Source organism: Oncorhynchus tshawytscha, linkage group LG14, assembly GCF_018296145.1.
Source record: "Oncorhynchus tshawytscha isolate Ot180627B linkage group LG14, Otsh_v2.0, whole genome shotgun sequence".
NCBI lineage: Eukaryota > Metazoa > Chordata > Actinopteri > Salmoniformes > Salmonidae > Oncorhynchus > Oncorhynchus tshawytscha.
In genome coordinates this window covers 25,648,113-25,675,499 of record NC_056442.1, presented here as the reverse complement: position 1 = coordinate 25,675,499, position 27,387 = coordinate 25,648,113, and the positions used below count along the sequence as shown (strand labels likewise).

At 43.4% G+C, this 27,387-nt stretch overlaps 1 protein-coding gene across 8 annotated transcripts in view; it reads right to left on the bottom strand.

The window, feature by feature from the left end:
• The window catches only part of LOC112267373 (SID1 transmembrane family member 2), a 32,344-nt gene extending 12,065 nt beyond the window's left edge, over window positions 1-20,279 (bottom strand). Inside the window, exons 1-13 of one of the 8 annotated variants that reach the window (XM_042297211.1) lie at window positions 19,542-20,279; window positions 12,032-12,156; window positions 5,855-6,019; window positions 5,463-5,508; window positions 4,905-5,006; window positions 2,799-2,882; window positions 2,413-2,578; window positions 2,088-2,181; window positions 1,921-1,979; window positions 1,664-1,675; window positions 1,121-1,168; window positions 403-477; window positions 113-175 (exon numbers count right to left, since the gene is read on the bottom strand). In XM_042297211.1, the coding sequence (XP_042153145.1) occupies window positions 113-175; window positions 403-477; window positions 1,121-1,168; window positions 1,664-1,675; window positions 1,921-1,979; window positions 2,088-2,181; window positions 2,413-2,578; window positions 2,799-2,882; window positions 4,905-5,006; window positions 5,463-5,508; window positions 5,855-6,019; window positions 12,032-12,156; window positions 19,542-19,763 (1,261 nt within the window). In that variant the 5' untranslated portion in view covers window positions 19,764-20,279. Of the gene's footprint in view, window positions 1-112; window positions 176-402; window positions 478-1,120; window positions 1,169-1,663; window positions 1,676-1,920; window positions 1,980-2,058; window positions 2,182-2,412; window positions 2,579-2,798; window positions 2,883-4,904; window positions 5,007-5,462; window positions 5,509-5,854; window positions 6,020-12,031; window positions 12,157-19,541 lie in introns of those variants that run through there. The other 7 variants (XM_042297214.1, XM_042297212.1, XM_042297213.1 and 4 more) reach the window with 7 other exon arrangements.
• Window positions 20,280-27,387: the final 7,108 nt, after the last annotated feature.

The following is a 27,387-nucleotide window of genomic DNA, read 5'->3' as shown; positions in this document are numbered from 1 at the left end:
ATTACATCAAAAGGTATATAGATCTTGAACACATTCTGAAGTGATTGACATGGGGCTGATTTATACAGTGAAGGGGTGCGATTGGCTGGCTGATTAAGGCAGTGAGCGTCACCAATGCGGATGGCTACGTGGTGGATGGCAGTTAGGAATGGTCTGCGTTTCAAAGTCTCCTGTCCTGATAAACAAACACAGATAAACCAATAAGAAACAAGAGCACTCCGCAGCCCTCCAATCAAGGGCCAGTTTGGTGGTGAAATGCTGTGCAACATAACGTGAAGACGGATTTTGTGCCATGTTGACCCATTGTGTGTATTTGCACATCGGGGTGTGTACAGTATGTGTGTGTGTGTGTGTGTGTGTGTGTGTGTATATACATCTGCATTTAGTCATCCTGCTCCATACCCATGTATCCATAGTTGGCATCTGATGCTATGCTGTCTGTGATGGCCTCTGAGCTCAAAGTGCTGGCGTTGTCCACTGTAGAAACAACAGCAGAGAGAAACAGCATTAAAAGCGTGCTTGAAGTGGTGTAAGTATTCACTAAGGATGTGTCCCAATTATCCTTCCTTCCTCCCAAAGTGTGCGCTTGTTCACTTCCCTTCACGGATTTGAAAGGAAATGACTGGTAAAAGAAATATGGTGAAAAGTGCAGCTAGTCCGTGACTCCTCCAGTCCAATGCTTTTAGATTGGTGGGAAGTAGTGAAGGAGTGCACATTCACGAGGAGACTCATGTGAAACAAAGCAATGAGACACACAACAGACCTAGAACAGTGAAAGCCCGGTCATCCTCGGTTAGCTACATTGATTTACAACATTTTCACTCGAAACGTTTCATCACACTTGTAAAGTTATTTTTTTAACCTTTATTTAACTAGGCAAGTCAGTTAAGAACAAATTCTTATTTTCAATGACGGCCTAGGAACAGTGGGTTAACTGCCTGCTCAGGGGCAGAACGACAGATTTGTACCTTGTTAGCTCAGGGGTTTGAACTTGCAACCTTCCGGTTACTAGTCCAACGCTCTAACCACTAGGCTACCCTGCCGCCCCAAATAAATAAATAAATAAATAAACTCACTCACTCACTCACTCACTCACTCACTCACTCACTCACTCACTCACCAAAGGAGCCATATTCATAGGGGGAGACTGGAGTCACACCTGGCTTTCCTGTGGGAACAGGTAGAGATCATGTCACATAAACGCACACCAAACACATGCAGTTAGTAGTCTACACTCTACCACAGCATCTAGATGAATGGTTAGTCAGAGAGGACACACCATGCCCTGTGGGTTCAGAGGTTGAAAAGTGAGGCAAGGGTTAATGCAAGGGTGCCCTAGGGTGCGAGTCCAATGGGAGATGAAGAGTGACTATTGAAAACAGAAGTCCTTTTCAGTCAGACTCCCATTGGAACCAAACCACCATAACCATCCTTTCATCCAAAGCATGACCATGGGCAAGTGTTTAGACATGCATGAGGATGATGATTCCTCATCCACCCAGATGATAAGCAGTCATCCCTCCACTGGATGACATCATACTGGTGATAATGACTGTGAGATGGGTGTAACAATTTTTATAGCATGCAGGACAGGTAATAAGTAGTGTGAAACTGTGGGAGAGGCTCAGTCACAGGGAATATACCACTGCTCCAACATTCTTACCCAGTAGCGAGGCTGAGCCAAAGTTTAGCATGGGGAGAAAGAAAAATGGACAAATTCAAATATACAACTTAAAGAGAAATAGACCAGTAAATCCTTCATCTGATGGGGCAACTATTAAATGGTACGCATTCCTTCTACAACTCATTTTTCAATCTTAAACACAGAGTTACAGAGATGGTTCTCTCCCCTCTTCCCTGTACACCCCTCTGACAAGGAAGTACAACGGAGTGTGCCGTTGTAGTGGGTTGCTGGGATACCTGTCTCAGCGGGCGACATGTCCGCTGGGTTCAGAAGCCCCTCCCGCCTCCTGTGCATCCTGACCAGAGAAAAAACCCAGAGAGAGACACTTGAGTTCCAAAGCCTCTATATGACCGTGTATGAAATGATGTACTTACTGTATACGACAGTGGGGCGATCGACAGACCTCTTGTTCTCCACACAGGCCACCAGGAAGGTGAGCAGGTAGAAGGAGAGGAAGATGCCCAGGCAGAATAGCATGCCCATCACATACACATCCGCTGAGACGGAGAGAGGGGGATAGAGAGAGAGGGGGGGGGGACGACAGGGTAGAGCGTGGAAGGAGAGAGGGAGCGAGAGAGTGAGAGGAAGAGCAAATGAGAGAGATGTTAGAGAGAAACAGAGACAAATAGAAAGAGAGAGAGAGTCAGACAGTAACATTTCTCTCTGCTACATTGATGTACTGTTTGATGGAGCTGAAGTCCTTTGGCCTGCCTGGCTGAGTGACTCACAGCTGATAGCGGGCGAGACGACCACGTCCAGTGTTTTACTGCGGTTGCCGGCATCGATGAGCTCATCTGGACGGAGGGGGTAGAAGCGCAGGGGACCCCCACATGCCTCGTCCTCCGTCTTCACCACCACCACCACATAGAAACTGTTACTAGGGAAGTCCTTCCTCTGGGGGCCACGAGATAAGAAAAGGGGAGAGGGGGAACAAGAGAGAGAGAGAGAAGAGGAGAGAGAAAGAAAGCAAGAGAGAGAGAGAGCGAGAGAGAAAAAGAGAGGAGAGAGAGAAGAGAGAGAGTTGATGAAATGGTTGTCCATTGTGGCAAGTGAGCTGTAAAAATGTATTTATTGATCAATTACCTGATGTCTCCAGTGTGTGTGTGTATTTTACCTGGACAGTGATGGCAGCTGTCTTGGTCATGGTTTGATACATTCCAATGAAGGCCACGTTGTTATCCAAGTCATACACTGGGCACTGATGATAAGGTAGAACACAGCAATCAGAGAGGAACAAGTGTGTCTGTATGTGTGTGTGTGTGTCTGCCGGCCTGAGCGAAGAACAGGTGCAGCCAGGGCTAATGTGGTTGCCACGGCAACAGACCCCATCAAGTGTGTGGAATGCAGATTTCTATATTGGCCTACATTTCAGAGACCCCCCCGTGTGTGAGCTGATAACACACCTGACAGAGCTTTACATTGCGTTTTAGTAACGCCTCTCTTTCACAGCTTTAAACTGCTTTAGGGTAAAACCAGTGCATTTCACAAGTTCATCCACAGCTGTCTAGGGTTTGCTGGGTTGCTCAGAATGAACTCAACACTGCCCTTGTGTGGTATATCGGAGGCTAGCCATTGGAGACAATAGGCTGAGGGACCACAGTCATTAGGGTACACCATAGCAAAGCGTTTTGCAACAGAAAACTAAAACAAGTGTTTATCTTTGCGTTTCTCAACAGTCCCTCCCTGTTTCAGTTCAGTTACTTCCGAGTTGTGGACTCGAGTCACTCGATGACTCGATATAAAATAAAACAACTTGAAACTTGACTTGGAGCCTCAACACTCAGGACTCAACTTTGACTTGAGACTGATTACTTGAATTTATATGGCCAGGTTTTGTAATGTTTTGTCCGTCACGCATTTTGTGGCACAGAGTCTACGTGGATTATTCCACACGCAGCCAAAGGCATTACCCGCAGCACCGACCATGCAAAAAAACCTGCAACAGATTGGCTAGTGAAACAAACACTCAGCACTCTGATTGGACCAGCAAACTGTCAATCAACACAGGTCGGGTGAGCGAGCAAGCAGATTGCTGATTTGCTGTACAAGCTATAGGATCGGGTGCAGCGTAAACCTTAAAATGTAGGAAGAGGATTGCCATAATACAAATGCAGCTCCAAAAATAGTTTGGTTATCAAGAATATTAACTGTTTACTTTGCAAGCTCATCAGCAATGGGCTAACAATGACTAGCATAGGCCTACTGGTCTTTTGGTATGTAACAATTGCTTGAAATGGATAATTTACTCATGAAGCTTGCATTTGGAATTTGGAGTCGTTTTGAACGGTCATCCAACTCAGAATTCCATCTCGGGATTCTAGAGCTCCGACTTTCAAACCTGAAGATCACTGATGTCATGATTTGACCTCGTATTTTTCCTGAGTTCCCAGTTGTCTTGAAAGCACCATTAGTCTCGGTCATTCTGGTTGTGTGTAATAGCAGTGCGTGTGCCTCAGTGCATATAGAAATAGGCTACGTGGGCTGCGCTCCCGGCTTTGGAGAATGTAGAATAAGGTAAAAGGATTGAAATATCATTATGTCTGATTAAGAGGAATGTACCAATGGATGTGGAAATTGCCTTTAAATTGTAGAATCAGTTTATTGGATGTAATTTCCAATTGGGTAATTGTATGGTCCTGGGGTCCGAGCTTATATTATTTATGCAGGTCTACCCGCTCCTGTTAAACAGATTCTATTTGGTTTCTCAAGGGGAGGCTGTACAGTCTTGCCCTCTACCTGTGTCCATTCAGATTGTATCAGGCTTAACCTGAGGCTATTTCTTTTGGGCTATTGCAGGTGTATATTTGGTATGATATGGTGCTTTCACCATTGAATCACCAAGACCTGTAAATAAATCTACACTCCGAGCACATCAACCTGCCTTGGCTTCTGCTGATGTCATGCCCTTACGACTGCCACAAGGTCCCTATTTTACAATGACATAAAGGTATGTTGCAGACAACATAATGAAAAGGGCTGTCCTGGAGCCTCGATAAATAAATACAAGATTTATAGTTGAGAAAGTCATTGCATGTACAGATTTATTATTAATTTTTTGGGGAAAACTTCTGACTCGACACGCTCTTAGAATGCACGACTTGGACTTGACCCATTAGACTTTGGACTCGACTTGTGACTTAAGACTTGCTTGTGACTGGAATAATAGTGACTTGGTCCCACCTCCGGTGCCTAATGAACAGGTTTGGTCAAGTTAGTTTACCTGGATGTCCTGGATGGACATGACAGAGCACGGGAAGGTCATCTCAGAGTTGACCTTGACGATAACCGTGTCCACTCCGTCAGGGAACACATATTTGAAGTACTAAGAGAGAAAAATCGGGAGTTATAATTATAAAAAAAGGATCACATATTTATCAGAACAAGTCATAATTCAGATTATTATTATAATATTTTTTTTAATGTAATGCATACTTCCTAACAATACTATTCTACTATGTTGATATAGATCTACAGTTTTGAAAGACAAATCTATAGAATACAAAATGCAAAACATGTGTACACGCAAAATGTGTGATGTAACAATATACATTTCCTTCCGTCTCTGTCTCGACAGCTGTTACGCAACACCTCAACAAATCACGCACACACATCCCGTCTTTAATCTCAATCACCTTCTTGGCCCTGGCCTTTAGACTTAGACAACCCCCCCCCACACACACACACACCTCTCATGGCCACAGTATAAGGGTTTTATGGGAAATATGCTGTGTGCGTATGTATCCACGTGTATTTGAGTGTGAGTGGCTATGTTTCTCACCTGGGGTTGTGATGGTGAAGCAGTGAAGCTGAACTTCTTGTCTGTACTGTAATGAAGACAATAAACACTCAACAATAACATTAGCCAGTCAGGTCACACATACTGGTACAGCACGCCATCTCTACTCTATGAGTGATGCTGTTGTGTCTTGGCTTGCTGTAGAAATAGGCCGTCACGATCGTGTGTAGGCAAGAAGGCAGTGTTTAATGCAAATTAGACCAGCTCTGCACAGTAGCATAATAGTGATATAAACTATGATGACTCAGAGTATTGACTATGTACTGTTGTGGGAGGCTGTGTAAGGCATATAGTTCTACAACCAGATATCAGGTATCATGCATCCGCTCGGCTAGCTAGCAGGAAGGTAATGATCCCGGATGAAGATGACTCACTGGAGGGTGAAGCTGTCCACGCGGCTGATCCTCAGCTGGTAGTGGGTGCCCAAGCTGGACAGGGTGGACACGTCCACAAAGAAGTACTGGGTCTCGGTGAGGGAGCGGGTGGGGGGCTGGCACAGCGTTCGGCCCACATGGGCATAGGGGTACTTCCTCTGATACCTGTAGCAGGGAGGGGGGCAAAGAGATAGCACTTCTCCACTCATTTCTATTCATCCAGGAAGTCCCATTGAGGCCAGAAGACCATTTTCTATATACACTGCTCAAAAAAATAAAGGGAACACTAAAATAACACATCCTAGATCTGAATGAATGAAATATTCTTATTAAATACTTTTGTCTTTACATAGTTGAATGTGCTGACAACAGAATCACACAAAAATTATCAAATTTATCAACCCATGGAGGTCTGGATTTGGAGTCACACTCAAAATTAAAGTGGAAAACCAGACTACAGGCTGATCCAACTTTGATGTAATGTCCTTAAAACAAGTCAAAATGAGGCTCAGTAGTGTGTGTGGCCTCCACGTGCCTGTATGACCTCCCTACAATGCCTGGGCATGCTCCTGATGAGGTGGCGGATGGTCTCCTGAGGGATCTCCTCCCAGACCTGGACTAAAAGCATCCTCCAACTCCTCGACAGTCTGTGGTGCAACGTGGCGTTGGTGGATGGAGGGAGACATGATGTCCCAGATGTGCGGGCCAGTCCATAGCATCAATGCCTTCCTCTTGCAGGAACTGCTGACACACTCCAGCCACATGAGGTCTAGCATATGCAGGGCCAACCGCACCAGCATATGGTCTCACAAGGGGTCTGAAAATCTCATCTCGGTACCTAATGGCAGTCAGGCTACCTCTGGCGAGCACATGGAGGGCTGTGCGGGCCCCCAAAGAAATGCCACCCCACACCATGACTGACCCACTGCCAAACCGGTCATGCTGGAGGATATTGCAGGCAGCAGAACGTTCTCCACGGCGTCTCCAAACTGTCACATGTGCTCAGTGTGAACCTGCTTTCATCTGTGAAGAGCACAGGGCGCCAGTGGCGAATTTGCCAATCTTGGTGTTCTCTGGCAAATGCCAAACGTCCTGCACGGTGTTGGGCTGTAAGCACAACCCCCACCTGCGGACGTCGGGCCCTCATACCACCCTCATGGAGTCTGTTTCTGACCGTTTGAGCAGACACATGCTCATTTGTGGCCTGCTGGAGGTAATTTTGCAGGGCTCTGGCAGTGCTCCTCCTGCTCCTCCTTGCACAAAGGCGGAGGTAGCGGTCCTGCTGCTGGGTTGTTGCCCTCCTCCACGTCTCCTGGTAGCTGGCCTGTCTCCTGGTAGCGCCTCCATGCTCTGGACACTACGCTGACAGACACAGCTCGCATTGATGTTCCATCCTGGATGAGCTGCACTACTTGAGCTACTTGTGTGGGTTGTAGACTCCGTCTCATGCTACCACTAGAGTGAAAGCACCGCCAGCATTCAAAAGTGACCAAAACATCAGCCAGGAAGCATAGGAACTGAGAAGTGGTCTGTGGTCACCACCTGCAGAACCACTCCTTTATTGGGGGTGTCTTGCTAATTGCCTATAATTTCCACCTGTTGTCTATTCCATTTGCACAACAGCATGTGAAATTTATTGTCAATCAGTGTTGCTTCCTAAGTGGACAGTTTGATTTCACAGAAGTGTGATTGACTTGGAGTTACATTGTGTTGTTTAAGTGTTCCCTTTATTTTTTTGAGCAGTGTATATACAGTGCCTTGCGAAAGTATTCGGCCCCCTTGAACTTTGCGACCTTTTGCCACATTTCAGGCTTCAAACATAAAGATATAAAACTGTATTTTTTTGTGAAGAATCAACAACAAGTGGGGCACAATCATGAAGTGGAACGACATTTATTGGATATTTCAAACTTTTTTAACAAATCAAAAACTGAAAAATTGGGCGTGCAAAATTATTCAGCCCCCTTAAGTTAATACTTTGTAGCGCCACCTTTTGCTGCGATTACAGCTGTAAGTCGCTTGGGGTATGTCTCTATCAGTTTTGCACATCGAGAGACTGACATTTTTTCCCATTCCTCCTTGCAAAACAGCTCGAGCTCAGTGAGGTTGGATGGAGAGCATTTGTGAACAGCAGTTTTCAGTTCTTTCCACAGACTCTCAATTGGATTCAGGTCTGGACTTTGACTTGGTCATTCTAACACCTGGATATGTTTATTTTTGAACCATTCCATTGTAGATTTTGCTTTATGTTTTGGATCATTGTCTTGTTGGAAGACAAATCTCTGTCCCAGTCTCAGGTCTTTTGCAGACTCCATCAGGTTTTCTTCCAGAATGGTCCTGTATTTGGCTCCATCCATCTTCCCATCAATTTTAACCATCTTCCCTGTCCCTGCTGAAGAAAAGCAGGCCCAAACCATGATGCTGCCACCACCATGTTTGACAGTGGGGATGGTGTGGTCAGGGTGATGAGCTGTGTTGCTTTTACGCCAAACATAACGTTTTGCATTGTTGCCAAAAAGTTCAATTTTGGTTTCATCTGACCAGAGCACCTTCTTCCACATATTTGATGTGTCTCCCAGGTGGCTTGTGGCAAACTTTAAACTACACTTTTTATGGATATCTTTAAGAAATGGCTTTCTTCTTGCCACTCTTCCATAAAGGCCAGATTTGTGTAGATTTGTGTCAATATACGACTGATTGTTGTCCTATGGACAGAGTCTCCCACCTCAGCTGTAGATCTCTGCAGTTCATCCAGAGTGATCATGGGCCTCTTGGCTGCATCTCTGATCAGTCTTCTCCTTGTATGAGCTGAAAGTTTAGAGGGACGGCCAGGTCTTGGTAGATTTGCAGTGGTCTGATACTCCTTCCATTTCAATATTATCGCTTGCACAGTGCTCCTTGGGATGTTTAAAGCTTGGGAAATCTTTTTGTATCCAAATCCGGCTTTAAACTTCTTCACAACAGTATCTCGGACCTGCCTGGTGTGTTCCTTGTTCTTCATGATGCTCTCTGCACTTTTAACGGACCTCTGAGACTATCACAGTGCAGGTGCATATATACGGAGACTTGATTACACACAGGTGGATTGTATTTATCATCATTAGTCATTTATGTCAACATTGGATCATTCAGAGATCCTCACTGAACTTCTGGAGAGAGTTTGCTGCACTGAAAGTAAAGGGGCTGAATAATTTTGCACGCCCAATTTTTCAGTTTTTGATTTGTTAAAAAAGTTTGAAATATCCAATAAATGTCGTTCCACTTCATGATTGTGTCCCACTTGTTGTTGATTCTTCACAAAAAAATACAGTTTTATATCTTTATGTTTGAAGCCTGAAATGTGGCAAAAGGTCGCAAAGTTCAAGGGGGCCGAATACTTTCACAAGGCACTGTATATATATATATATATTTATATATATATATATATATATATTTTTTTTTTGTCATACTTTCCCCCCCTTTTTTCATGGTACCCAATTGGTAGTTACAGTCTTGTTTCATCGCTGCAACTCCCGTAGGGACTCGGGGGAGGCAAATGTCGAGAGCTGTGCGTCCTCCGAAACATGACCCTGCCAAGCCGCACTGCTTCTTGACACACTGCTCACTTAACCCGGAAGTCAGCCGCACCAATGTGTCGGAGGAAACACTGTACAGCTGGCAACCGAAGTCAGCGTGCGCCCGGCCCGCCACAAGGAGTCGCTAAAGTGCAATGGTACAAGGATACCCCCGGCCGGCCAAACCCTCCCCTAACCCGGACGGCGCTGGGTCAATTGTGCGCCGCCTCATTGGTATCCCGGTTGCGGCCGGTTGCGACACAGCGTGGGATCGAACGTGGGTCTGTAGTGATGCCACTAGCACTGTGATGCAGAGCCTTAGACCGTTGCGGCACCTGGGAGGCCCCAGATGACCTCTTTAAGGGAGACCTGGCCAAGAGGGTAGCTCAATTTACAAATCATGATAACAGACTTGAGCTCATAGAACATAAAAAGGCCTGTATTAGACTAGGTCACATCCAAAATTACACCCTAATCCCTATGCAGTACCATAATTGCACTACATTTGAGCAGGGTACATGGGGAAAATAGGATGCCAATTCATATTACACAGCCTACGCTATTTTAAGGTTGAACTTAACCATGACCATTGCAGACAGCTCATAGCAGTGCCTATGGTGGGAAAATTATGATACGAACAGGATGATAAGAACAACCCCTGCTGTGAAAGGAACTGAGAATTGGCCTGTCAGATTGTGTCAACAAAAAACTGTGTGTAAATGAAAGAAAAAAAGCTGCAACTTCCCAAAATCCAACAACCTAGCAAGTACTGTAATTATGGCTAGTGTCTGGGGAAATGAAGCCTATGCTTTATGTTTATGTGGAAGTGAAAGTTCAATGTTCAACGATGACTCGCTCTCAACTAGATGGCTTTACCACATGACACGGTTGTTCTGGTATTGCGCAAGTCCATGGGATTCTGTTAAGCCATGAAAGACAGGCTACTGTAGCGTTTCCCAAATTCGGTCCTCGGGACGTTTTGGTTTTTACCCTAACACTACACAGCTAATTCAAATGAGCAAAGCTTGCTGATGAGTTGGTTATTGGAATCAGCTGTGTAGTGCTAGGGGAAAAAAACAAAACGTGCACCCCTTCGAGTCCCGAGGACGGAGTTCAGGAGACCCTGGGCTACAGTATAATAAAAAAACAAGTAGGCTCTGCATGCAGGCTAAACACTTAGACCTATATCATAGAATAATTAGGGGGTGCTTATATAGTCCTGTTTCGCTGTATGTACAGGTGTGAAATGGAAATGTATTTTTTGAATATGCCACTCCCCCTGAAACACCCTCAGAGAGTGGGGTCACAGCCAGGGATCAGCCATTATTGACAGCAACCCTGGAGCAATTCGAGTTAATTGCCTCGCTCAAGGGCAGAATGACAGATTTGACTTTGTCGGCTCGGGGATTCAAACAATAACCTTTCGGTTACTGGCCCAACCCTCCTAACCGCCAGATACAGGGTTTGCGGTTTTCTTTTTCTTTGTATGTCTTCTTGCCCTGCCACCACTCCCATCTCTCTGTAATGTTTATAATACAGTGAGCTCAAAGTATTGGGACAGTGACATTTTGTTTTTGTTTAGGCTCTGTACACCAGCACTTTGAAATGATACAATGACTATGAGCTTAAAGTGCAGACGGTCAGCTTTAATTTGAGGGTAATTCCATCCATATCGGATAAACCGTTCAGAAATTACGGCACTTTTTGTACATAGTTCCTCCATTTTAGGGGACCAACGTATTGGGACAAATTCACTTATGTGTATTAAAGTAGTGAAAAGTTTAGTATTTGGTCCCATATTCCAAGCTTGTGACTCACAAGCTTGATGTCATCATTGTTGCGTGCTAGGAATATGGGACCAAATACTAAACTTTTGGCTACTTTAAAAGTCTTAAGTGAATTTGTCCCAAAAACTTGTGGTCCCCTAAAATGGGGGGAGGGGGGGACGGGACTATGAACAAAAAGTAATGACATTTCTAAACGGTTCACCTGATATGGATAAAAAAATACCCTCAAAATAAAGTCGACAGTCTGCACGTCATGTGTCGTTTCAAATCCAAAGTGCTGGAGAACAGAGCCAAAACAAACAATTAATGTGTCACTGTTCCAATACTTTTGGAGCTCATTGTATCTTCAACCCATGACTAAGTCAATATATCTAGCCTACATAATGAAGAGAGACACAGCAAAAATATACTCAAGGAGAAACAAAACCTCTACAACATCTAGGACTAGGCTACACAACTGTATGGCCTGTTGGTTTAGGTTGTTTTCTTTGACAGAACTGAATAATTGAATACCAAAGTATAACCACGTATCGTGCTTCCCCTCCACTCTAGTTGAAAATGCCCAGGTGTATCTCAAATGGATATTGAGATAATAAAATGGTTTGGTGATATAACACAGGGACAGAACCAGGATGTGCCAGGGCTGCAGCCAGTAGGGCACAACGTTGTGGAACGTTGACGATAGAAATGTCTTGATTAGAGCCGACTTGAGTCCTTATTCTACATGTCAGAGATGCATGTTTGTTTAAAATAACATAACGCTTCTGCCTGAACGTTCCACAACATTGTGCCCTGCTGAACGCACCTCAGGTGTGCCAGCAGGTTAGGCTACTCACAGTCCACGCAGTATGAGGGGGACCTGGAAGGACAGCACAGCCTGCTTCTGTCTGACCACAAACAGGATGGGACTGCTCTCTGCCCCCTCTGACAGTACGTCCACAGTCACACGGACCCCCTCCGTCTGCCAGGGCAGGAAGAGAGAGAGGGGGAGAGGGTTAGAGAAACTCAATGTAAAACGACATACAGTACATACAGTACCAGTCAAAAGTTTGGACACACCTACTCATTCCAGGGTTTTTCTGTATTTGTACAATTTTCTACATTGTAGAATAATAGTGAAGACATCCAAACTATGAAATAACACTTATGGAATCACGTAGTTACCAAAAAATTAGTTAAACAAATCAAAATATATTTTATATTTGAGATTCTTCAAAGTAGCCACCCTTTGCCTTGATGACAGCTTTGCACACTCTTGGCATTCTCTCAACCAGCTTCATGAGTTAGTCACCTGGAATGCATTTCAATTAACAGGTCTGCCTTGTTAAAAGTTCATTTGTGGAATTTCTTTCCTTCTTATGCGTTTGAGCCAATCAGTTGTGTTGGGACAAGGTAGGGGTGGTATACAGAAGATAGCCCTATTTGGTAAAAGACAATGTCCATATTATGTCCAGAACAGCTCAAATAAGCAAAAGAGAAACGACAGTGCATTATTACTTTAAGACATGAAGGTTAGTCAATGCGGAAAATATCAAGAACTTTGAAAGTTTCAAGTGCAGTCGCAAAAACCATAAAGCGCTATGATGAAACTGGCTCTCATGAGGACCGCCACAGGAAAGTAAGACCCAGAGTTACCTCTGCTGTAGAGGATAAATTCATTAGAATTAACTGCACCTCATATTGCAGCCCAAATGCTTCACAGTTCAAGTACCAGACACATCAACAACAACATCAACTGTTCAGAGTAGACTGCATGAATCAGGCCTTCATGGTCACATTTCTGCAAAGAAACCACTACAAAAGGACACCAATAAGAAGAAGACACTTGCTTGGGCCAAGAAATACAAGCAATGTACATTGGAAATATATCCTTTGTCTGATGAGTCCAAATTTGAGCTTTTTTGTTCCAACTGCTATGTCTTTGTGAGACGCAGAGTAGGTGAACGGATGATCTCCGCATGTGTGGTTCCCACCGTGAAGCATGGAGGAGGTGTGATGGTGCTTTGCTGGTGACATGGTCTGTGATTTATTAAGAATTCAAGGCACACTTAACCAGCATGGCTACCACACCATTCTCCAGTGATACACCATCGCATCTGGTTTGCACTTAGTGGGACTATCATTTGTTTTCAACAGGACAATGACCCAACACACCTCCAGGCTGTGTAAGGGCTATTTGACCAAGTAGGAGAGTGATGGAATGCTACATCAGTTGACCTGGCCTCCACAATCACCTGACCTCAACCCAATTGAGATGGATTGGGATGAATTGGACCACAGAGTGAAGGAAAAGCAGTCAACAAGTGCTAAGAATGTGGGAACTCCTTCAGGACTGTCAGAAAAGCATTCCAGGTGATACTGGTTGAGAGAATGCCAAGAGTGTGTAAAGAACGATGATGGCGCTGACAGATAGGGCAGCCGTGCTTCTAGCTCCTAAGCAACTTGGCATATTTCGTTTTTCATTATTAGCCCAGAAAATGTTTTGTGGTATTACATACAGCCGGAAATAACTTTTGGATATCAGAGTGGCTGTAACTCACCAGCATTACGAAAAGGAATACGACTTTCCCGAATTTGATCCTTTGTTCATATCCCCCAGGGTAATTGAACTGATTCCAGAGGCTGATCCAAAACACCGCCGGCCGAGAAGAGGTATTCGGAGTGGACTTCTAGTCCAACTCAGGAGGCGCACACACCACCCATCGCTTCTGAATATATTGCTCGCTAATGTTCAGTCTCTGGATAATAAAGTTGACGAGCTCAGGGCGAGGATCTCCTTCCAGAGAGACATCAGCGATTGTAACATACTCTGTTTCACAGAAACATGGCTCTCTCAGGACATACTGTGAGTCCGTACAGCCAGTTGGGTTCTCAGTTCATCGTGCAGACAGGAATAAAGATCTCTCCCAGAAGAAGAAGGGTGGGGGTGTATGTTTCATGATTAACTACTCACGGTGTGATTGTGATAACATACAGAAACTCAAGTCCCTTTTCTTCACCAGACCTAGAATACCTCACAATCAAATGCCGACCATATTACATCCCAAGAGAATTCTCTTTGGTTATAGCCACAGCATATTTCCCCTCAAGCCAATTCCACGACGGCCCTCAAAGGACTACACTGGACTCTATGCAAACTGAAAACCACATATCGGAGACCGCATTTATTGTAGCCGGGGATTTTAAGAAAGCTAATCTGAGGGAAACACTACCAAAGTTCTACGAACACATTGAATGTTGCACTTGCTCTGAGAAAACATTGGACCACTACTACTTAGCTTTTCAAGATGTCTCCCAAGGCCCTCCCCCACCCTTCCATCGGCAAATCTGATGACGATTCCATTTTGCTCCTCCCTTCCTATAGGCATGAACTCAAACAGGAGGTACCCGAACTACAGACTACTCAATGCTGGTCTGACCAATCGGAATCCATGCTTCATGTTTGTTTTGATCACGCGGACTGGGATATGTTCCGGGTAGCCTCTGAGAATAACATTGATGAATACACAGATACGTTGACAGAGTTTATCAGGAAATGTATAGGAGACTATTAAAACCTACCCAAACCAGAAACAGTGGATAGATAGCAGCATTCACGCAAAGCTGAAAGTGCAAACCACCGCATGTAACCATGGCAAGGTGACTTGGAATATGGCCGAATACAAACAGTGTATTTAATCGGAAGTTAAGGGTGCTCTCGAGTGGCTAGATGTACTTTACCATTTGGCCATCAGATTTGCCACCAATGCTCCTTATAGGACACTCTATACTCCTCTGTAAACTGGTCAAGTCTGTATACCCATCGCAAGACCCACTGGTTGATGCTTATTTATAAAACCATCTTAGGCCTCCCGATACCTACTGCAGCCCTCATCCTCCACATACAACACCTGTTCTGCCAATCACATTCTGTTAAAGGCCCCCAAGGCACACACATCCCTGGGTCGCTCCTCTTTTCAGTTCGCTGCAGCTAGCGACTGGAACGAGCTGCAAAAAACACTCAAATTGGACCGTTTTATCTCCATCTCTTCATTCAAAGATTCAATCATGGACACTCCTACTGACAGTTGTGGCTGCTTCGCCTGATGTATTGTTGACTCCACCTTCTTGCCCTTTGTGTTGTTATCTCTGCCCAATAATGTTTGTACCATGTTTTGTGCTGCTACCATGTTGTGCTGCTGCCATGTTGAGTTGCAACCATGTTGTTGTCATGTTGTGTTACTTTCTACCACGCGGTGTTTTCATGTGCCATGCTATGTTGTCGTCGTAGGTCTCTAATTATGTTGTGGTGTCTCTCTTGTCGTGATGTTTAATCCTATACATTTTATTTTTTTCAATCCCAGCCCCCATCCCCGCAGAAGACATTTTCCCTTCTGGTAGGCCGTCATTGTAAATAAAAATTTGTTCTTAACTGACTTGCCTAGTTAAATAAAGGTTAAATACAAAATGTATAAAACTACAATTCCCTCAGTAAGGCAATCAAACAGGCAAAACGTCAGTACAGAGACAAAGTGGAGTCGCAATTCAACAGCTTAGACATGAAAAGTATGTGGCAGGGTCGACTGACAATCACGGACTACAAAGGGAAAACCAGCCAGGTCGTGGACACAGACGTCTTGCTTCCGGACAAGCTAAACACCTTTTTTGCCCTCTTTGTTGATAACACAGTGCCACCGACGTGGCCAGCTACCGAGGACTGTGGGCTCTCCTTCTCCGTGGCAGAAGTGAGTAAGACATTTAAGCGTGTTAACTATAGGTCGCCCGAATATGATTTTTCTACGCCGATACCGATAATTGTAGGACCAAAAAAAGCCAATACCGATTTATCATATATATTTAATAATGACAATTACAACAATACTTACTGAATGAACACTTATTTCAACTTAATATAATACATAAATAAAATCAATTTAGTCTCAAATAAATAATGAAACAAGTTCAATTTGGTTTAAATAATGCAAAAACAAAGTGTTGGAGAAGAAAGTAAAAGTGCAATATGTGCCATGTAAAAAAGCTAACGTTTAAGTTCCTTGCTCAGAACATATGAAAGCTGGTGGTTCCTTTTAACACGAGTCTTCAATATTCCCAGGTAAGAAGTTTTAGGTTGTAGTTATTATAGGACTATTTCTCTCTATACCATTTGTATTTCATATACCTTTGACTATTGGATGTTCTAATAGGTACTTTAGTATCGTCAGCCTAATCTCGGGAGTTGATAGGCTTGAAGTCATAAACAGCGCAATGCTTGAAGCATTGCTGAGAGCTGCTGACAAACGCAGTAAAGTGCTGTTTGAGTGAATGCTTACGAGCCTGCTGCTGCCTACCACCACTCAGTCAGACTGCTCTATCAAATCATAGACTTAATTATAATATAATAACACACAGAAATACGAGCCTTAAGTCATTAATATGGTCAAATCCGGAAACTATCATTTTGAAAACAAAACATTTATTCTTTCAGTGAAATACAGAATCGTTCCGTATTTTATCTAACGGGTGGCATCCATAAGTCTAAATATTGCTGTTACATTGCACAACCTTCAATGTTATGTCATAATTACGTAAAATTCTGGCAAATTAGTTCGCAACGAGCCAGGTGGCCCAGACAGTTGCATATACCCTGACTCTGCGTGCAATGAACGCAAGAGAAGTGACACAATTTCCCTAGTTTAATATTGCCTGCTAACATGAATTTCTTTTAACTAAATATGCAGGTTTGAAAAAATATACTTCTGTGTATTGATTTTAAGAAAGGTATTGATGTTTATGGTTAGGTACATTCGTGCAACGATTGTGCTTTTTTCACAAATGCGCCTTTGTTAAATCATCCCCCGTTTGGCAAAGTTGGCTGTCTTTGTTAGGAAGAAATAGTCTTCACACAGTTCGCAACGAGCCAGGCGGCCCAAACTGCTGCATACACCCCGACTCTGTTGCACAGAACGCAAGATAAGTGAAACAATTTCCCGAGTTTCCCTTCCCACCGCATCGATTTTATGCAACACAGGACAGGCTAGATAAACTAGTAATATCAACCATGTGTAGTTAACTAGTGATTATGTTAAGATTGATTGTTTTTTTCATAAGATACGTTTAATGCTAGCTAGTACCTTACCTTGGCTCCTTGCTGCACTCGCATAACAGGTAGTCAGCCTGCCACGCAGTCTCCTCGTGAAGTGCAATGTAATCGGCCATGATCGGTGTCCAAAAATGCTGATTACCGATTGTTATGAAAATGGCCCTAATTAATCGGCCATTCCGATAAATCGGTCGACCTCTAGTGTTAACCCTCGCAGCCGCCCCAGACGACATCCCTATCCGCATCCTCAGAGCATGCGCAGACCAGCTGGCTGGAGTGTTTCCGGACATATTCAATCTCTCTCTATACCAGTCTGCTGTCCCCACATGCTTCAAGATGTCCACCATTGTTCCTGTACCCAAGAAAGCAAAGGTAACTGAAGTAAATGACTATCGCCCCGTAGTACTCACTTCTGTCATCATGAAATGCTTTGAGAGACTAGTCAAGGACCATATCACCTCTACCTTATCTGACATCCTAGACCCACTTCAATTTGCTTACCACCCCAATAGATCCACAGACGATGCAATCGACATCGCACTGCCTTATCTCATCTGGACAAGATAAATAACTATGTATGAATGCTGTTAATTGACTACAGCTCAGCATTAAACACCATAGTACCCTCCAAGCTCAACATTAAGCTTGGGGCCCTGGGTCTGAACACCGCCCTGTGCAACTGGGTCCTGGACTTCCTGGCAGGCCACCCTCAGGTGGTGATGGTAGGAAACAACACCTCCACTTCACCGATCCTCAACACAGGGGCCCCACAAGGGTGCGTGCTCAGCCCCCTCCTGTACTCCCTGTTCACCCATGACCTAGTGGCCAGGCATGCCTCCAACTCAATCATCAAGTTTGCAGACGACACAACAGTAGTAGGCCTGATTACCAACAGCGATGAGACAGCCTACAGGGAGGAGTTGAGGGCCCTGGGAGTGTGGTGCCAGGAAAATAACCTCTCACTCAATGTCAACAAAACAAAGGAGCTGATTGTGGAGAAGGTGGAAAGCTTCAAGTTCCTCTGGGTACACATCACTGATAAACTGAAATTGTCCACCCATACAGACAGCGTGGTGAAGAAGGCGCAACAGGAAACTGAAGAAATTTGTCTTGACACCTAAAACCCACAAACTTTTACAGATGCACAGTTGAGAGCATCCTGTCGGGCTGTATCACCACCTGGTATGGCAACTGCACCGCTCGCAACCACAGGGCTCTCCAAAGAGTGCTGCGGTCTGCCCAAAGCATCACCGGGGGCAAACTACCTGCCCTCCAGGACACCTACAGCACCCGATGTCACAGGAAGGCCAAAAAGATCATCAACGACAACAAACACCTGAGCCACTGCCTGTTCACCACGCTATCATCCAGAAGGCGAGGTCAGTACATGTGCATCAAAGCTGGGACCGAGAGATTGAAAAACAGCTTCTATCTCAAGGCCATCAAACTGGTAAATAGCCATCACTAGCACCTTAGAGGTTGATGCCCTATATACATAGACTTGAAATCACTGGGCACCTTAAAAATGGAACACTAGTCACTTTAATAATGCTTACACATTTTGCATTACTCATCTCCTATGTATATACTGTATTCTACTCTATTGCACTTTAGTCTATGCCGCTCCGACATTGCTCGTTCAATATTTATATATTTTTAATTCCATTCCTTTAGATGTGTGTGTATTGTTGTGACATTGTTAGATATTACTGCACTGTTGGAGCTAGAAACACTACCATTTTGCTACACCCGCAATAACATCTGCTAAACATGTGTATGTGACCAATAAAATTTGATTTGAAGTAGTCATCAAGGCAAAGTTGACTACTTTGAAGATCCTAAAATATATTTTGATTTGTTTAATACTTTTTTGGTTACTACATGATTCTATTTGTGTTTTCATAGTGTTGATGTCTTTACTATTATTCTACCATTTACAAAAATAAAGAAAATCCTTGAATGAGTAGGTGTCCAAACTTTCGACCTGGTACTGTACATACGCACACACCCATCAAACATACACACTCAAGTTTTTATTTTTCACTTTTTGCAATCCTATCTTATTATACAACCAAATGAGGCCACTCATAACAAGACAGTAGTTCTGTGTTCTTCAACCCTAATACTTGGGGACCGGATGGGCAGGATTAATTCCAGCCTAGTACTAACATATTTAGTTGAAACAGGTGTGTTAGCACTAGGCGGCCGGTGCAAAAGCAGGATCTAAGAGACCAAAGTGGCATTTGTGACCTGAACTATGTACTCACCTTGTTTCGGGAGACGGTGTGATTAAAGGCATAGATGATTTGGTTGTCACTGGTAACCGTATCGTTGTAGGTAACATCAAATTCGGCATCTTTTTGGACCACCGTTTTAGTTTCTGCCCGTGCGCACCGCAAGTGGGTCACACATAACCACAACAGGACCACATAACCAAGTCGGAACCAGACTAAAACTGGGCCAAATTTACAACAGCTCCTCAAAACCATTTCCTTGCGATTTGTCAATAATTGCTGTGGTAGCTGAGCAACAGTTTGTCGATCAAAACGACCAAAATGCACTTGACCCGTCGGATGACAATAATAGCATGAATGGCAAACTTACCTAACTAGGCAGCTCAGTTGTAATTTATCATTCACAACAGAACAGTTGATAGCGAACGACTACCTACAGTAGTGTGATAATCTAGCCAGCTAGCTACATTTGCTAGCTAATGATCAATGTATTACATCCACATCGCTCCTCCTGTTTCACCATCGCCAGCTAGCCACTCCTCGGTACTGCGACTTAAACTAACGTTAGCTAGGCGATAACAACACAACTACTACTGTACGAGCTAGATCCCGAAAGATTTACTCTCCAAGGTGTTTACAACTAATATCCTCCACATTTGATCATTTAGGTTGACATATCAGGTACCGTAAAGTGAACGTTGTTTTTGCATCTGTTGAATCGACTGGCCACGGCGAATGAATCTGTGTCACTCACACCCTCCCAACGCACGCAGTAAACAAACCAAGCACGGCGTAATGACGTCATTCTTTTCAGCACAAACAGAAATAGAATGCATATGACCAAATGTATTGCAGTAAATTCTGACATAAGGAATAGATACAATATTCCTTTGAAATAAAACACGTATTAGATCTATTATTGTTTTGATAGAAAGAGAAACACATTTTACTACATTTTTCCTACTGGACTAAGTGAGGGTATTTCAAGAAAGTGAGGTACGACTGGTTGTACATTTAAGGGCTTGTAAAGTATGCATTTCACTGTAAGGTCTACACCTGTTGTATTCTGCTCATGTGACAAATACAATTTGATTTGATTTGACTTTGCAGCTGGCTCATCTAACGGAAATAGATCAGCTCTGCCTCCAGTTCAAGATTCATGACAATAAATGTAAACCTGCCCATGTCTCTCACCTCAACTGCAAAGGCAAGGGGTACCAGTGCACCAAGTCTGGAACCAACAGGACCCTAAACAGCTTCTACCCCCAAGCCATAATACTGTTAAACAAGACTGTAAATAGCTAGTCAAAGGTCTACCCGGACTACCTGCGTTTACTCCTTTTTGCACTAACTCTCTTGCACTGACTCTATGTACACACACACTGGACTCGGCACCACACACACTGAACTCGGTACTGGTAGTCCCTGTATACACACACACTCACACATACTTACACTGACACCCCAACACACACACACACACACACACACACACGCTCACATGTATGCTGATTACACACACACACTTTCACACTCACCACATACTCTGCTGCTACTGTCTATTATCCTGTTGCTCACTTTACCCTTACCTATGTACATAGCTACCTGAATTACCTCGTACCCCTGCACATCAACTCGGTACTGGTACTCCATGTATATAGCCATGTTATTTTTACTCGTTATTGTCATACATGATTCACTGTCTTCTTATTCCTCATATCACTATTTCTGTTTTTCATTTGTATTTTTAAATCTTTATCTTTTAACTATGCATTTTTGGAAAAGGACCCATAAGTATGCGTTTCACAGTTTCACCAATTCTTTACGAAGCATGTGACAAATAACAATTGATTTGATTTAGATTTGAACATAACAAGGTAGTTCAGTTGGAAACAGTACCTCTGCTGGTGTAAGACCCATCCTGCATGCAGGAAATGCCTCATTTCTTTCAGGAAAGGCCTGTGTACATAGGCTTCATGTGCTGCATGAACAGAGTTTCAATAATTACAGGATTAGTTTCAGGATTCTGTGAATAATATGAAGGACCTGTTACTTTTCTTGTTCCTGTGATAGTGTGAATGAGTTAGGTAAAATGATTTATCCTGGACACAGAATATTAAGTCTATAAATCTAAATTGAATGAATCGGAATTGCATTACGGTTTAGATAATAGTTTCTACAGTCCCCCTGGGATGGTTAGTGGAAAGGTAAACAAGACAGTCTCTGTGATTGACTGAATGTATTAGCACACCGTCTTGTAATTGTTCCAACAAGTAATTGTTCCAACAATTGTTTACAGACAGATTATTTCACTTACAATTCACTATATCACAATTCCAGTGTGTCAGAAGTTTACATACACTAAGTTGACTGTGCCTTTAAACCGCTTGGAACATTCCAAAAAATGATGTCATGGCGTTAGAAGCTTCTGATAGTCTAATTGACATCATTTGAGTCAATTGGAGGCGTATTTGTGGATGTATTTCAAGGCCTACCTTCAAACTCAGTGCCTCATTGCTTGACCTCATGGGAAAATCAAAAGAAATCAGCCAAAAATTGTAGACCTCCACAAGTCTGGTTCATCCTTGAGAGCAATTTCCAAACGCCTGAAGGTACCACGTTCATCTGTACAAACAATAGTACACAAGTATGAACACCATGGGACCACGCAGCCGTCATACCGCTCTGGACGGAGACGCTACGGAGAGTGTGATCACACAGTCATCCCGAACAGCTTCTGCTCACCATGCATGCTTCTGTATTGCTTGCCTCAAAGCTAGCATAAAAGGCATTTAGCTCGTCTGGTAGGCTCGTGTCACTGGGCAGCTCACGGCTGTGCTTCCCTTTATAGTCCGTAATATTTTGCAAGCCCTGCCACATCTGACGAGTGTCGGAGCCGGTGTAGTATGATTGAATCTTAGTCCTGTATTGACACTTTGGCTGTTTGATGGTTCGTCTGAGGGCATAGCGGGATTTCTTATAAGCGTCCGGGTTAGAGTCCCGCTCCTTGAATGCGGCAGCTCTAGCCTTTAGCTCAGTGTGGATGTTGCCTGTAATCCATGGATTCTGGTTGGGGTATGTACGTACGGTCACTGTGGGGACGACGTCATCGATGTACTCATTGATGAAGCCAGTGACTAATATGATGTACTCTTCAATGCCATCGGAAGAATCCCAGAACATATTCCAGTCTGTGCTAGAAAAACAGTCCTGTAGCTTAGCATCTGCGTCATCTGACCACTTCTTTATTGACCGAGTCACTGGTGCTTCCTGTTTTAGCTGTAAGCAGGAATCAGGAGGATATAATTATGGTCAGATTTGCCAAATGGAGGGAGAGGGAGCGCTTTGTACGTGTCTCTGTGTGTGGAGTAAAGGTGGTATGGAGTTTTTTCCCCCTCTGGTTGCACATTTAACATGCTGGTAGATATGAAGGAAAACGGATTTAAGTTTCCCTGCATTAAAGTCCCCGGCCACTAGGAGCGCTGCCTCTGGATGAGCATTTTCCTGTTTGCTTATGGCCTCATACAGCTCATTGAGTGCGGACTTAGTGCCAGCATCAGTTTGTGGTGGTAAATAGACAGCTATGAAAAATATAGATGACGACTTTCTTGGTAAATAGTGCGGTCTGCAGCGTTTCATGATATACTCTACCTCAGGCGAGCAAATCCTCGAGACTTCCTTAATATTAGATTTAATATATTACATTGGCTATATAATTGATTTCTTTGGTTGGTTTTTAAGGTTAGGGCTTGGCATTAGGGATGGCAGTGTGGTTAAGGTTAAGGGTAAGGTCACAGTTAGGTTTAAAATCAGATTTAGATTACTTTGTGTCTGTGCCAGCTAGTGACCACTCTCCAGAGCTGCCTCCAGAACAAGATTCATGACAATAAATACCAACCTGTGAGATATGGGTCTACTACAGACTTGAATGATCAGCATCCCATGGACAGCACAACTAGATCAACACTTGAAACGGGCGCTAATCCAAATCTGGATCCTAAACCGAAATAAAAAGTTTAATTATTAGGCAATAACAGTGAAATAGTGCTGTGTCTCTTTTGCAAGGTTTCTCATCAGTTATAATTCAGCAGAAAAAATGTTTGCATTCTTCCTTCGTCTCTCAACTCTTATATTTGCTTCCTCTGTAGTTTTACCATCAAAGTAGGAAGTTGACTAGCTCTCCAATTGTCATCAAATTCTTAGTCTTATTATACTAATTGATTTAGTGGTGGGCAAGGAAATATGTTATAATATTGATAAAGGAACTAGATCAATTTAGATTCAGAAAAGTGAATGGCCCTTGTAGGATCTAGATATCACACTGCTCCTGTAACACCCTCTACTGCTCATCCTGTTTCTCCTTGACCTGCCGCCATTCCCCCAGTACTCTCTCCCTCTCCCTCTCTCTCTCTCTCTCTCTCTGTGTGTGTGATTGTGTGGGTGGAGACCGGTGTGCTGGAGTCAGAGCAGATCCCCACCAGCTGCAACCTGTTCCATAATCAAGACCTTTACAAATACTCAGCCCTGCCACTTCCATGCTGCCAGATCACAATCTCTGCTCAGTCAGTCCACGGTTCTAGCCGTTTGTTACAATTCAGATCCTGTTATGCTGTTGTGCCTGTTGTCCTTGCCTGATGCTGTTTTTCTCTCCGCTACAGTTGTGCCCGCTCTGACACTGGTCCCTGTCTCTAGTCCAACGTCTCGTCATCCTGCTACTCTGTCCTGGATTCCTCACTCTACCACTCCCTTGGATTCCCTTCCGGACATGCTTACTCTGTCTCAACTCCTCTCGCTCCAGCCTCAGCACCTGGTTTCCAGCAACCCGCCTGAGCTTCCCCTTGACCTGCACTCCATCTCCCCCTTGTGTTTCAATAAATACCTTGTTACTTAATCCCAGTCTCCTCATCTGAGTCTGCTCTTGGGTCCCCCTGTTCCACTCTGCTTAACACTAGATTCTAGCTGATTCTCTGATAGTGAAGTCATGTAATCAACATATCCAGTCAAATAAAACCATTATGCTAGCCTACATCTCTTTGATGTACATTTTGATCAATGTGGTGCTCCATGAATACAGTTGTATACCCTTACACCAACTCATAATACCGGGCATATTATGCATAAGTAAGAGATTGAGGCCTATTATATCCATTCTAGTTCACCATAAAGAGCTGTCCTTTCAGGGCCCTAATTTGTCTTCATCAAGCCTAACCTATTGCACCCTCCTGATGAAAACAACGTTGATGTATGAGCCTGTTTAGGCATCCCAACGGTTTTTCTCCCAAAAGTGTAAATATAAAGCCAATCATCCAAGATGTGCTTTAGAACATGTCCCCAGTTATGCACTTTACATTTGCTTCACCCTAAATTTAAATTGTGAACATGTTGAGATATTCTTAAGGCCTTGTTTGATGTTTTCTTTCTGTGCTGACTGATACATGGGGGTGTTATAAATGTGTTATATTTCCTGGCCGTCAAAATATTAGTTTAATTTGTATTACTCCACTCATACATGATTAAGGAAGGCCTAGTGCAGTATTTTTTTCTTTAATCTATGCCTCTATCCATCGTTTTTTAAATGTTTGATCATCCCTGACTGTCTAGTGATTATTTGCCAGCTGGACAGTAAGAAACTGGATTAATATATAGTACCAGCCAAAGGTTTGGACACACCTACTGAGTGTTTTTCTGTATTTTTACATGTTTATACATTGTAGAATAATAGTGGCGACATCAAAGCTATGAAATAACACTTATGGAATCATGCAGTTACCAAAAATGAGTTAAACAAATCAAAATATATTTTATATTTGAGATTCTTCAAGTAGCCACCCTTTGCCTTGATGACAGCTTTGCAAACTTGTGGCATTCTCTCAAACAGCTTTATGAGGTAGTCACCTGGAATGCATTTCAAATAACAGGTCTGCGTTGTTAAAAAGTCATTTGTGGAATTTCTTTCCTTCTTATGCGTTTGAGCCAATCAGTTGTGCTGTGACAAGGTAGGGGTGGTATACAGAAGATAGCCCTTTGTGGTAAAAGACAATGTCCATATTATGTCCAGAACAGCTAAAATAAGCAAAGAGAAACGACAGTGCATCATTACTTTAAGACATGAAGGTCAGTCAATGCGGAAAATGTCAAGAACTTTTAATGTTTCTTCAAATGCAGTCACAAAAACCATCAAGAGCTATGATGAAACTGACTCTAATGAGGACCGCCACAGGAAAGGAAGACCCAGAGTTAACTCTGCTGCAGAGGATAAGTTCATTAGAGTTACCAGCCTCAAAAATTCCAAATAAATACATCACAGAGTTCAAGTAACAGACACATCTCAACATCAACTGTTTAGAATAGACTGCATGAATCAGGCCTTCATGGTTGATTTGCTGCAAAGAAACCACTACAAAATAACACCAATAATAAGAAGAGACTTGCTTGGGCCAAGAAACACGAGCAATGGACATTAGACTGGTGGAAATCTGTCCTTTGGTCTGAAAAGTCCACTGTGTCTTTGTGGGACGCAGAGTAGGTGAACGGATGATCTCTGCATGTGTGGTTCCCACCGTGAAGCATGGAGGAGGTGTGATGGTGTGGGGGTGCTTTGCTGGTGACACTGTTGGCAATTTATTTAGAATTCAAGGCACACTTAACCAGCATGGTTACCACAGCATTCTGCAGCAATACGCCATCACATCATGTTTGCACTTAGTGGGACTGTCATTTATTTTCAACAGGACAATGACCCAACACACCTCCAGGCTGTGGAAGGGCTATTTGACCAAGAAGGAGAGTAATGGAGTGCTGCATCAGATGACCTGGCCCCCGCAATCACCCAACCTCAACCAAATTGAGATGGTTGAGATGAGTTGCAACGCAGAGTGAAGGAAAATTAGACAACACGTGCTCAGCATATGTGGGAACTCCTTCAAGATTGTTGGAAAAGCATTCCAGGTGAAGCTGGTTGAGAGAATGCCAAGCGTGTACAAAGCTATCATCAAGGCAAAGGGTGGCTACTTTGAAGAATCTCAAATATAAAATACATTTAGATTTGTTTAACACTTTTTTTGGTTACTACATGATTCCATGTGTCATTTCATAGTTTTGACGTCTTCACTGTTATTCTACAATGTAGAAAATAGTACAAATTAAGAAAAACCCTTGAATGAGTAGGTGTGTCCAAACCTTGGTCTGGTACTGTTGGTGAATCATTTCTATACATTTTCAATTGGATTTTGGTCATTTTAAAGTAAATTGAATGAATTCCCTTGATTATTTTACTCAAGCGGGATTGGACACCTCACAATATATTTCATAATACTGCGTAGATGATGGATGAGACATGACATGACATCAAATCAAATTGTATTTGTCACATGGGCCGAATACAAAGGTGAAGAATTCATAGTGAAATGTTTGCGTTACAAGCCCTTCCCAACAATGCAGATTAAAAAATAACTTCCAATGGGATGTATGTGTGTTTGTAGGTATAGGTCGCCAGTTGAAAAATAACAGAATAGAATGGAATAGACCAGAATATAATAACTGTACTTTTTTCAGGTGGAACGTCTGAATGAGGTGATGCGTGACATTTTGCAGGCAAAAAAGTATTTAGAATGAGTTGAACCAGAGATGTTGAATCCATCCAACCATGTGATGTACACTCGACAGACATGTGAAACTGCATGGCAGTTCCCGGTTAAGAAACACACACAGACTTGCGCTAGCGCGATTATGCGCAGTTCTGTTGCCAAGGCAACCGTTTCTGTGGATGAAGTCATTGTTACGCTGATAGTTGCTATAGTTACAACCTAGCGAGGGCGCTGCGAAGGGGCTGTCTACGTAATATGACGCAGGGCGGGGGCGTGCCCGCGATGCGCGCTGC